The sequence below is a fragment of the Lynx canadensis genome, chromosome D1, assembly GCF_007474595.2.
Source record: "Lynx canadensis isolate LIC74 chromosome D1, mLynCan4.pri.v2, whole genome shotgun sequence".
NCBI classification, from domain to species: Eukaryota; Metazoa; Chordata; class Mammalia; order Carnivora; family Felidae; genus Lynx; species Lynx canadensis.
The window spans coordinates 101,636,319-101,649,742 of record NC_044312.2 but is presented as its reverse complement, the minus strand read 5'-3'; the positions used below and the strand labels follow the sequence as shown (position 1 = coordinate 101,649,742).

General features: G+C 36.7%; 2 protein-coding genes and 1 pseudogene across 2 annotated transcripts; all 3 read right to left on the bottom strand.

Annotated features, from left to right (window-relative positions):
- Window positions 1-3,682: 3,682 nt before the first annotated feature.
- Window positions 3,683-8,472, bottom strand: LOC115526394 (annotated as a pseudogene).
- Window positions 8,473-10,132: 1,660 nt separating this feature from the next.
- On the bottom strand, window positions 10,133-11,296 carry LOC116738363 (olfactory receptor 8K3-like). Its single transcript, XM_032595087.1, has 2 exons — window positions 11,275-11,296; window positions 10,133-11,067 (listed from the first exon to the last, which is right to left on the bottom strand). The coding sequence occupies exons 1-2, from the start codon at window positions 11,294-11,296 to the stop codon at window positions 10,133-10,135; spliced, it is 957 nt and encodes a 318-aa protein (XP_032450978.1).
- Window positions 11,297-11,351: 55 nt separating this feature from the next.
- LOC115525343 (olfactory receptor 8J2-like) lies at window positions 11,352-12,299 on the bottom strand. Its single transcript, XM_030332497.1, has one exon. The coding sequence runs from the start codon at window positions 12,297-12,299 to the stop codon at window positions 11,352-11,354; it is 948 nt and encodes a 315-aa protein (XP_030188357.1).
- Window positions 12,300-13,424: the final 1,125 nt, after the last annotated feature.

Here is a 13,424-nt window from a genome sequence, read left to right as displayed (position 1 = left end):
CATATGGTCTATCACCCTGGGCAATGTGGAAAACAGGGAGAGGAAAAACTAGGTTTTTTGTTTGTTTGTTTTTGTTTTGTTTTATGTTAGGCAATCTAGTAGGTCTTTCTTGGAGAAGAAATCTTATCTTTTAAATACACTTAGGAAGCTCCCTATCTGGCGTAAATGCCTTCTAAAACATCTCTTCTGCCGGCTCTGAGGCAGAAAGAATTCCTCCTCATCCTAAGTTGAAATGGACTCCTTGCAATGTCTATTGGTTATTCTGTAGAAGTGCTCACACTTTTGAATTTATCAGTGGGGGGCCTGGACACCTTTGTTTGAGTCGTCTCCCTGTCCCTTCCACCTGGCCATCAGGGGGCAGAGATTTGAGTCCTCAGAAGAAGAGAACAGAGCAGATATTTCAGTCCTGAGTCTGATTTGAATTGGTAAACCTCCCCGAGTACTTCGGTCGTCACACCCAGAATGAGCGGTTCGTAAATCATTGGGTTGAACCTACCTGTGCACAGAGGTCTGCTGAGACCCACTTCTAAGGTTCCGCAGGAGGTCTTTTGAAGAGTGTTACAAGTGTCTGAAGTCCCTGTAGACCCACACACCGAACTAAGCTGGTTTATGGCTCCAGTTCCCACATGTGCACCCAGGAATTCCCAGGTAAAGTTCTGATTCCCCGGGGACGGGAAGACCAATTACTCAAGTCTCCACACAACAACTGCACCCCAGAGTGAAGATGTGGGGTTAACCTAGGGACACAGGCGGGCGATCATACTGAGTAACCATCACGTGCATTGAGTTCACCCTTTGTGTGTGTGTTTTGATTCGTCCCTTGTATTGGTTGGGCGGTGTGGCTGCTGGTCCTGGGGTGAAGCAAATCCAACAGTTGGAAAGCCCAGGATTCTGGCCCCAATGCTCCATTTTACTCTGAACACTGGGGACAAAACTGAATGCAAAGCTTCCATTCGGGGGTGAGGAACAAGCCTGATATATTTGCCATAAAAATCAGATGATATACAGCATGCGTTTGAAATGCGCATCACTCTAAGAAGACTAAGTATGAATTGTTCTATTCAAATTCAGAAAGCACCCATCATATACCTGATCCTGTTGCCGGTGTTTTATTAAAATTATTCGATGGAAATTGCATTTTTCAGAAAACCTTGTGATCTCTTATCAAGCATTTAAAATGTTACAAGTAAATATTGATAACATTTTTACTTTCCTGTTTGGGGCTTTCTAGTCTGTATGCTTTATAAATGAAAATAGTACATCTAAATGCCTTTGTATTAATAGCTTCTAAAATAGTGCCCAGGAAAGAGTAGGTGTTCAAAAGATTTTTACTGACTACTGACTGATAAATGATAAAAAGTGAATGAGTGAATATAATAACCATCTTAGAATTCTGAAATAAAATAGGAAGGCTTTTTAAGTGCTTATACTCTATCTTTAATATGATTTTCACTTTGGTGAAGAAACAGTGACAACTTGCATATCATTCTCTAAAATATTCACTACTTCTGTCAGGATACACTGTTTCTTCTTCATCTTGGCCCATTCTAGGCTCCATAACCACTGAAGTAACAGACAACTTGCAGACCATAAAGAGGAAATAAAGATTTTTACAAATCTCAAGTTACTCATGACAATGAATTTAAACCCTTGAGGTTCTTTCCAGAGTCCAAGTACCCACAAGAGGGTTGTGTTGTTGCTTCCTCTCCGATGACATTTGCCGATTGTCTGTCATGTGACCACAGAGAGTCGGTACCCCGCTCAGTTAACCGTACTTTCACTCCCTCATCAGCTCTGCCAACACCCCCCCCATCTAATTAGCATTCCCACAACGTTGTAAAATTAAAAAAAATAGTTACTTTTGCATTTTTCATTGTTATTGATGCTTTGTTTTACACTTTGATCTCTTATTTAAAATGTTTGTTGCATAGGAGGTGTTGTCCCTTTCCTAAGTTGTGAGTACCATATATAAACTTACTTTGGTCAAGCAAATAAAGTTCTAGGATAAGACAGGACCATTGTGAATCACAAAATTTCACCTTTCAACATATTTATAAGAAACATTGCACACATCTACATATGCATACACATACCTATATGTTCAGGAAATTATAGTACAGACACCATACTTCTATCCCTCACCTTAAAGAATAGTTCTCTCATACAGAATTCATTATTTATTTTATTAAGTTTATTTATTTTGAGAGAGAGAGCATAAGCAGGAGAGGGGCAGAGAAAGAGGGAGAGAGAGAATCCCAGGCAGACTCCTACAGTCAGCGCAGAGCCTGGCACCGGGCTTAATCCCACAAACCAGGAAATCGTGACCTGAGCCAAAATCAAAAGTCAGAGACGCTTAACCCTGAGCCACGCATGCGTTTCTATGATTCATTATTTTAAGGTAATGCTTTAATTACATATAAGCTGAATATGCACTAATCCATTATCCCCATTCACATTCCCTCCGCCCCATCTACAGACAAAGTTAGTAACTATACACAACCTTTTTCTCTTTTTTCCAAATCTTTTTATTTATATTTTATTGTGATCAGAAAACTTAAAACTTCATAGGAGCTCTACACTCTTGACCAATATTTAAGTGCACAACACAGTCATGGTGATCATAGGCGCAATGTTTTATAACAAATCTCTAGAATTTAATCATCTTGCATAACTGAAACTTGATACCTGTTGCTTATCAACTATTTCTCCCTTCCTCCAGTCCCTGACGGCCACCATTCCACTCTCTGATTCTATGTATTTAATTATTTCTATACTTCACATAGATGGCCTCATGCAGTACTGTGACTAGCTTATTTCACTTAGTATAATGTCTTCAAGATTCATCTATATTGTCTTTTGCAAAATAAAGAATGTATTTTCTGTTATAGTTTTGAATACATAAAGTATACATAGTATCGCCAGCTATGTGGTTTTACAATTTACGGAAGTGAATTCAAGATGTTTCCCTCATTGTGATTGGTACATACACGTGTAATTTAATTTGTATGTATTATTGATAATAAATTTTGTCTATTACATGAAATAAAATAATACCTTTCCAATTTCTTTATGACATCTTTTATACCATTTTAAATTTGGTGCAGTCACATTAGCTGTGTTTGCAAATTACCTAACTTGAATAAAATTAATTAATTCTGGGGAGTAATTTTAAAATGCTCTGAAAATATTAACAATGTAACTATGTGTTTTCCTAAATTAAAACATATTTGCTGTTCATAATAAATATTAAATAGGAATACAGTTGACTTTACATAGTCACAGTCATTTTATTTACTTTTATCACAAAAATGCCTTTTCTTATAAAATTGAATCTTCTTTGATACCCCTTCATTTTTCTATTAATCTTGGCCCTGATCATATCACATTATCTGCTTTGCCACAGGTAAATCTTATCTGCACGTTGTCATTCATACGTAGCTTGTTATTGGTTAACTATATACTTATGTACTTATTAACAAAACACTAGAATTTTGAAGGTATTTAATTTATATTGTATACTGAATGTCTTTTTCTGCAAGTGCACTTAGAAGTATGACTTATACATAGAGGTCAATCTCTAAATATACGTTGACTCATTTATCCTTGCTTTTCCCTCTGAAGGAACACATAACAATGTTTAATGTTTATAATCTTATTCATAGGAACCACACAGTGCAATAAATTAAGGGAAGGTATGCATAGTTTTTTTCCACATCCTTTGTCCTGCATAGTTTACATCTTTGTTCCTCAAGCTATAGATCAAGGGATTCAGCATGGGGATGACGAAGGTGTAAAATATATGCGCCACTTTATCAGTGTCAAAGGAATGACTGGGCTTAGGTTCCACATACATAAATATTAAAGTCCCATAAGACTCCGTGCCCACTGTCAGGTGGGACCCACTGGTGCAAAAAGTCTTGTGCCTGCCCTCAGCTGAGTCCGTCCTGACCATGTGTAGCAGACTCAACAGGTAAGATGCGAGAACTATCAAAAGGACTAAAATCAAATTAAAAATGGAGAAAATCAAGGTGCCGGGGTGGCTCAGCCGCTTAGGCATCAACTCTTGATTTCACGGTCCAAGGTATCTCGCCGTCATGATCTCACAGTTCATGGGATCAAGCCCTGCATCAGGTTGTTCACACAGAGCCTGCTTGGGATTCTCTCTCTCCCTCTCTCCGCCCCTCCCTTGCTTGCTCTTTCTCTGAAAATAATTAAGTAGACATTTAAAAAAATAAAAATAAATAAGAACTGACAAAATCAAAATCATCAACTCAATCATGCCTATTTGAGCGAGGAAAGATAACAAGAAAGGACTGTCACAGTAGAAATGATTGATGATACTATAGTCGCAAAAGGATAAACTAAAAATGTTTATAGTAAATAGAAGAGAAACAAATGTGCTGTAGAGATAGGGGATGGCCACCAGGACCTGACACACCCTTTGTGACATGAGGACAGGATAGGGCAGAGGGTTACAGATGGCCACATGGCCATGTGGCTACCATAGGGTGTAGCCAATAGAATGAAAATTTCACTAACAATGAGGATAATGTAGAAAGCTACCGGTGTGGTGCCCAAATAATCAGAGATTGTGTTTGCTTCCGTGATAAAACTTATTAACACTTTTGGTCCTAAAATTGTTGAATAACTCAGATCAATGAGAGCCAAGTGTTTGAGGAAGAAGTACATGAGTGTTTACAGCCTAGAGTCCATCTTTGTGAGGATGATCATACCTGATTGCCCATCACTGACACTGGGTAGATGAGGAAGAGCCCAAACAATGGAGGCTGCGGCTCAGGATGGTTTGTGATTCCCATGAGAATGACTTTGTTTAGCACTGTTTGTGTTTTTTTAAATGTTTTTATTACTTATTAATTTTGAGAGACAGAGAGAAACAAAATTTGAGTGGGGGAGATGCAGAGAGAGAGGGAGACACAGAATCCTAAGCAGGCTCCAGGCTCTGAGCTGTCAGCACAGAGCCCGACCTGGGGCTCGAACTCGCAGATGGGGAGATCGTGACCTGAGCCAAAATCGAGAGTCAGACGCTTAACTGACTGAGCCACCCAGGCACCCCAATGTTTTTTTAATCTAGGTTTATCGGAAAACCTACTCCGAATAATCTGCATAATAAACAGCTTCCTTGTTATATCATCCGTGTGTTAGTGTTGTAGCATAGAAAAACTAATATAAATAAGATAAATCCAAATTTCAAATTCAGGATATTTTAAAATAAACCCCCAACCCACAACAAAACATATATAATAATTTATATTGTTATAAAGACACAGAGACAGAGAGAGAGAGAGAGAGAGAGAGAGAGAGGAAGAAAGTAAGGAAGAATGGAAGATTGGGCCAGAGATAGAGATAGATCAGTGTTTCAGCAGTATTACACTGGGATATTTGTCTTCCAAAGAACAGTTGACACTGTTTTGAAGTGTTTTGGTTGTCATAACTTGAGGAGGAATGCTACTGGCATATTATGGGCAGTGTCCAGTGATGCTGCTAATAATCCTACTATATTAGGGCTGTCTCCTACCTGACAAAGAATTAAACAACTCAAAATGCCAATGGGGCCAAGGCTGAAAAACTGCATAGACAGATAGATAGATGGATAGATGATAGGTAGATAGATGATTAAGTGGATAGAAAGATAGATAGATAGATAGATAGATAAAGGCATCAAACATTTTAAAAAATGGTAAAAACCATAGATGTATAGGTGGTTATCAAATTTTTCTGTTTGTTGTTTGTACAATGATGATTACATAATTACATTTACCAAATTACATTCACATGATATAATATATTAGTTATGTACAAAAAATTTAAAACCTCAGTGCCAATGATCCATGGAAACATCTAAAACCACTGTTGTAAAGCATAGTTCTGTTAGACCCGTTACGCCTACATGTGGTACAGGATGAAACAATTAATACACTTGACTGACGTATGACAGAAGTATGTAAGTAGGAAACTTTAACAAATCATAGTAGAGATTATTTGACTTTATTTAGAGAATTATCCCAAGAAATATACATAAGTAGATGGGGTCTCTGCTATACTTAAAATGGTGGTCTATGCAAAGGAATACTTTGAGCAAATGATATAAATTATCTTACTCCCTGTTTCCATAACAGCAAAATCATTTTTTTTTGCAAGACTGCTGGGAAAGACAAATGAAATGAGAATTGGTTCAATGGGTTTATGGTACCTGGAAATAGCTTTCAAATATCATATACATAGTGGGGGTTTTCGCGTGTTTTTTTTTTTCAGAGGCGATAGTATGTTGTCTGAAACAGATTATCTCTAAACATGCACATATAAATTATTTTTGTGCAGCTTAACTTCTGTTCAGGGTTATGATGATGAATAGTTTGTTATCAAGTCAAGTAGTATGTTATCCAGCTAATTGTCCCCAGTCCCCTCACCTGTCACATCCCAACTCCATGACTAAGATTGGACCATCACTGTGCTGTTCTTTTGGATAAGTTGTTTCTACTTTACATACAATATGTAATAAAAATTTACCTAAAACCAAAACATTTCCTCCCCCCCACGTGCATTTTCATTACGACTGACATATACCAAGTTGTTTGTAACACATCAGACATATATTGATTGTAGGAATCTAGGAAAAATATGAGGAGATTGAGCAAACTGGGAGAAAGTGAGGTTACTGGAATTGGTTTTATATAATAAAATTTTATAAAAATTCCCTTTGGATAAAGGGATAAATTTTTTTAAAGAAAAAAATGTGTCTTATGCTTACTATATTATTCAACAGACTACTGTCAAGGTAAATGATGCAGACAAGCTTATAGATAGATAGATGTATATATAGATACAGGTTTATAGATTCTGGAATGATATTTTAAGTTTTTCTTCACATTAAGGCCACAGAGAACTACATACTATGAGACTAGCCTATAACATGCACAAGCATAAGTATAATGAAATAAAAATATATATAAATATCCCTAATAAACTACTAATTAAAAACATCAGAATAAACTGAGGATGGCAGGCTAAAGTAAAAGAATAAATGGTTTAAAAAATTGTATCGTTGCAGAATTCTACAGAAGAAGGAAGAAATCAGGAAGGGAAAGAAGGAGGAGGAAAATAAGGTATTTTGGAATTATATTGAAACTATAGATCAATCTAAAGATATTGGATGTTGTTACAATAGTAAATCTTCTATTCCATGGACATATTTGGTGTAAATTTTCATTGATTATGCCTTGTTAAATTTTTATACATATTATTAATGACGACTCATATATTTGTATGAGATTTTAATACATTAGGGATTTATTTTATTTGTTTTATAAACGTTATCACTCCTTCAATTTTATTTTCTAATTGTTATGGGTGGGATGTAGAAATAAAGTTGATTTTTCTAAATTTGTTTTGTATCCAGCAAATTTACTAAATTCACTTATTATTTTTAATAAATTATTTATAGATTTTTTTCTATGTAGTTAATCATAACATTTACCCAAAAATTTTTTTTAATGACAGTATATGGTTTCCTATCTTTATACTTTTTATTTCCTATTATGGTGAACCAGCTACAATGTCCAATACATATTGAATATACATGATGAGTCCGGGTCTCTTAGTCTTAGGGTCAATTTCAGAAGGTAAGTGTTCAATGTTTCCGTTTTACAAGTTTTCTGTATGTTTTTAAATGCAATAATATGTGTCCATGATTATAATACTATAGAAGTATTTTCGCTAACTTCAATACCTCTGTGTTCAATCTATTTATTCCCCTGTATGTAAGATTTTTATAGCTATCATTTATAACACTGATTTCTTCTATTCTACTCAGCTTGTCAGTTTATTACAAGTTGCTGTTGAATTTTATCAGAAACCTATTTGTTTTAACTTATAAGAATGTTGATTTATGGATTTAAGTAATGGGCTTTCACCTGTGAAATCAGCCTTGCATTCTTGCCTACATGCAGTACTCCTCAACTGTATCAAACATTCTAAACCAAAATGGGTCACTTATATAAAGTGCCAAATGAGTACAGTTCAATCTCATTTATATTTGCATATGCCAGTGTGATTTTGGGAGAGCCTAGTGTCTTTCACCTGATATTATGTCCATTCATTGTTCACCTCCCTGGCTTTCTTTGCTTATTCCAACTCATGGAGATATTTTCCTTTTGTTCAAGAAACGTTGTGGTTTTGGGGCACCTGGGTGGCTCAGTCTGTTAAACAGCTGACTCCTTATTTCAGCTCAGGTCATAATCTCATGGTTCTGCTGGTGAGAAGAAGCCCTGTGCCCACCTCTGCACTAACAGCAGGGAGCCTGCTTGGGATCCTCTCTCTCTGCCCCTCTCCAACTCGTGCACATGGGTTCACTATCTCTTTCTTTAAAAAAAAAAATTAAACATTAAAAAATAGTCTAGTTTTGTTAAAGGAATTTATACCCATCATTAAATTCTTCTTCTTGGGTATTACCATGGTTATTAAAGCTTTTGCATTTCCATATACATTTTGATATTAACTTAAATATTTAAATACCGACTGGGATTGGATTGTTACTGTGTTACATCTATAGGATAATTTAGGGAGAACTGATCTCATCACAGCATTTACTTCTTCCAACCAAAGGACATGACATACTCCGACATCTATGTTTTCTTTAATAACTCAGTAATGTCTTTGTAGTTTCTGACAACAAATGATACAAATTGCTTATAGATTTTTCCTTGGATACAGATTTTCTTTTCAGGTGTAATTAATAGTATAAAATTTCATTTTTACAAGTCTTTTGCTAGTTTCTAGCAAAAAAATTGATCTCTTATATGGAGACCTTATATATACCAACCTTGCAAAATTTAGTTGTTATTTTTAATGTTTCACCTTGAAGTTCTTTTGAATTCGTATTGTACACAATTACGCAACTTAAAAATAACAGTGCTTTTATTTATACTTTGTTAAGCATGCACATGTTCACAAATCATAATTTAACAGGAATCTGCCCATCCCTTCAAGCAATAGTACAGGTTACAGAATGTTAATTTATAGTATACGTTGGATAATATATCATTTATTGTTAGCATATCTTACTGTGAATTTTAAATAAAACACAGGCATACTTCTTTTATTCTGCTTCACTTGATTATACATAGCATGATATATTTGTTATGTGTGTGTATGTATGGGTCTGTGTATGTTTTAAACAAATTGGAAGCTCAATTCTTCAGTGGAAGAAGTAATTTCAGATGTGGTAGAAACAGCAAGAGAACTAGAATCAGAAGTGGAGCCTAAAGATGTGAATGAATGGCTTAAATATCATGATAAAACTTTAATGGATGAAGAATTGCTTCTTATGCATGAACCAAGAAAGTGATTTCTTCACATGGAATCTACTCCTGGTGAAGATGTTGTGAGGTTGTTGAACTGGCAACAGTGGATTTAGAATATTACATATACATGGGTGATAGAGCAGCAACAGGGTTCAAGAAGATTGACTCCATTTTGAAAAGAAGTTCCACTGTGGGTAAGTTCTATCAAACAGCATCACATGCTATAGAGAAATTATTCATGAAAGGAAGAGTTAATAAATGCAACAAACTTCATCATTGATTTATTTTAAGAAATTACCACAGTTGGGCACCTAGGTAGCTTAGTTGGTTGGGCGTCCAACCTCAGCTCAGGTCATGATCTTTCTGTTCAGAGTTCGAGCCCTGCATCAGGCTCTGTGCTGACAGCTCAGAGCCTGGAGACTGTTTTGGATTCTGTGTCTCCCTCTTTCCCTCTCAATCTGCCTCTCCATGCTTGTGCTCTGTCTCTCTCTCTTTCAAAAATAAATAAACATTTAACATTTTTTTAATAAAAAAAACAGAAAATACCACAGTCACCCTAACCTTCAGAAACCACCACCCTGACCACTAAGCAACCATCAAGATGGAGGCAAGACCCTCTGTGAGCTAAATATTATGACTCTGAATGCTCAGATGACAGCATTTTTAAGCAATGCAGTGTTTTTTATTAAAATATACACATTGTATGATTACCTCTAATGCTAAAAATACTTAACAGACTACAGTGTCAACATAACTTTTATATGTATTGGAAACCAAAAATTCATTTAATTTAGTTTACTGTGAAATTTGCTTCATTGTGGTGGACTGGAACCAAACCCGCAATATCTCTGAGGTACGCCTATGTTTGCACACTTTCTCCAAGTACTTTGTAGGGCATTTTTCACCTTTTTGTTCCTCAAGCTGTAGATCATCAGATTCAGCATGGGTATAACCAATGTGTAAAATAAGGAGGCCATATTATCAGTATCAAAGGAATGAGTAGATTTCGGCTGCACATATGTAAAGAATAGAGTGCCACAGAATAAGGCAATCACTGCCAGATGGGATCCACAGGTGGAGAAAGCCTTGTGCCTGCCTTCTGCAGAGTTCATCCTGAAGATGGCAACAGAGATTAGAATGTAAGACACAAGGACTATGAGAAGAGATGACACCAGATTAAAAGCAGAAAAGATCAGAATTATCAATCTACTTTCATGGGTGCCTGAGCAGAACAAAGCTATCAATGGGAGACTGTCACAGTGGAAATGCCTGATGACATTACAGTCATCAAATGATGAAAGGAACATTTTCATGATGGTCAGCAAAGACAAAGAGACACTATAAAGGTAAGGTATTGCCACCGAGACCTGACATAATCTTTGTGACATAACAGCTGTGTAGGGCAGAGGATTACAAATGGCCACATAGCGGTCACAGGCCATTGCCGACAGAATGAAAATTTCACTAATGATAAAAATACTGAAAAAAGTGAGTTGGGTGGCACACCCATTAAAGGAGATTGTATGTTGATCTACAGCAAAATTTACCAGCACTTTGGGTCCCACAGCTCTTGAATAACCAAGATCAGTGAAAGCCAGGTGTCTGAGGAAGAAGTACATGGGTGTTTGTAGCCTAGAGTCTATCTTGGTGGGGATGATCAAACCCAGGTTATTCACTACTGCGATCACATAAGCAGTGAGAAGTAGTCCAAATAATGGAGTCTGTAGCTCATAGAGTTTTGAGTTCTCTTGAAAAGAAATTATAAAAACCCAGTAGCCAACTTATGTTGCACTATAAAATGTGTTTATATTGAAATCACTGTTTACAACTTAAATATGTGTACTTTTTTTGGTAACTAATACATATTTGTATTAGGAAAAGTTGGTTATTTGAGGTTGGAATAGAAATTGGTTACGATTTTCCCATAGAAATTTATGGAGTTTTAAACTATTACTTCCTTGGCACTTAGCAGACATTAGCTTTTCAGGAGAAAATTGAAAACCCTCAAATAGAGACAATTGTAATTCTTATTTACATGAATTTGAAAGACTGACATGGCTTATTTAGGAAACTCTTCAATGCATCCTTCACATCTTTGTTCCTTAGGCTGTAAATGAGGGGATTCAGCATGGGTATCACCAGGGTGTAGAAGACAGAGGCCATTTTATCAGTATCCAATGAGTGGTTGCTCCTTGGTTGCAAATACATGAAGAGAAGGGTCCCGTAGAACACAGTGACAGCCATCATGTGGGAGGCACAGGTGGAAAAGGCTTTTTGTCGACCCTCTGAGGAACGTATCCTCAAAATGGCAAAGATGATGTTGAAGTAGGATATTAGAACAATAATCATAGAGAAAAGCAAATTGATCCCTGCAGAGGTAAACACTGCTGTTTCTGGAATATGGGTATTGGAACAGGACAATGCCAACAAGGGGACATTATCACAGTAAAAATGGTTGATTATGTTAGAAGAGCAGTATGACACAGAGAACACACAGGAGGTGACGGTCAGTGCTGTGGTCAGACTGTAGAGGTATGTGAGGGATACCAGCAGCAGACAGATCTGTGGAGATACCATCACCATGTAGAGCAGGGGGTAGCAAATAGCCACGTAGCGGTCATAGGCCATTACAGCTAGCATGAAAGTCTCAGCCACAATAAAGACTAAGAACCCACCCAGTTGGGCTGCACATCCATAGTAGGATATGGTCTTCTTTGAAGCCAAGAAGTTAACCAGCATTTTCGGGGCAATGACAGTAGAATCACCAAGATTGATGATAGCCAAGTGCCTGAGGAAGAAGTACATGGGGGTTTGAAGCTGAGAGTCAACACTGGTGAGGGTGATGATGCCCAGGTTCCCTGCCACGGTCAACCCATAGATCACCAGGAAAACAAAGAAGAGTGGAATCTGGAGCTCTGGGCGGTCTGAGACTCCCATGAGAATGAACTCAGTCACCGGGGTGAGATTCCCTGAGGCCATGTATTCGGTGGCTTTCATCTTTTAATGGATAAAATGGAAGTGGATTAATAGATGGTAAAATTGATTGTAAACTATTTCATTTAAATTAGATCATTTTTGTTAGTAATCAAAAGTGTTAAATTTTAATTGTATTTCTCGCAATGTTTGAACAAAATTCAGAAATACAAACTCTCCAGTAACCAATTTCAGATTGTTAAAACTGTTGTACCAGGCTATTCATTTTTTCCCATTCCATGTTGGATATAATTTAATTTAGCTAAGTATACATTAATCTACTATATCATATGTATGAATATTTATATGCATATTTAAACATTAATTATCATATTGCATGCATATAAATATTTAAACATACACACACATGCCTTTTTGTATGTTTTCAATGATAAAAGGTACATAGAAGAAGTTAAGTATCTGGGTGGCTCAGTGGGTTAAGTATCCAATTCCTGATTCCGGCTCAAGTCATGACCTTACCGTGTGTGAGATCGAGTCCCGCATGGAGCTTTGCGCTGATAGCCCAGAGCCTGCTTGGGATTCTCTCACTCTCTCTACCTCCCTCCCTTTCTCTCTGTCTCAAAGTACATAAATACACAAACAAAAAAAGTTGATGAGCCAGGATCACTTTCAGTGACTTTCAGTTATTTTTTCCTTAGCTGCCACTGGCTTTCTTTTCAGCCCATTCCTGGTCATCATTCTTGGGAATGTCAATATTTCTGTGGGAAAAATTTTGAGTCAGCTGGGATTTTCCTTATCAGTTTCTACCACACCACGCTGCACCTCACCAATACACTGCACCTCAGTAGTGTTCCTTCTTGGTGTCATTCAGAAACTGATTTTTGAACTTAATCACATTTTCTTTCTTCTGCCAAATAAACTAGTCCTTTCTATCACTCTGACTACTATCTGCTCAGACGCTTCTCTAATATATTGTGTTCTGACTGCCATTTCTTTTTTCTAGCTTATACCACTTTCCTCTGAATTTTTTAAAACCTGTTTTGACATCTTAAAATATTACTTATAGATTTTATTTGCTCAACGTTTATCACTTTGTTTTACCTGTACAGAGAAATGTGTGGAGAGGTGTGTTAACATTATTCAATATGTAGTATGCTCTGAGCCCAGAGC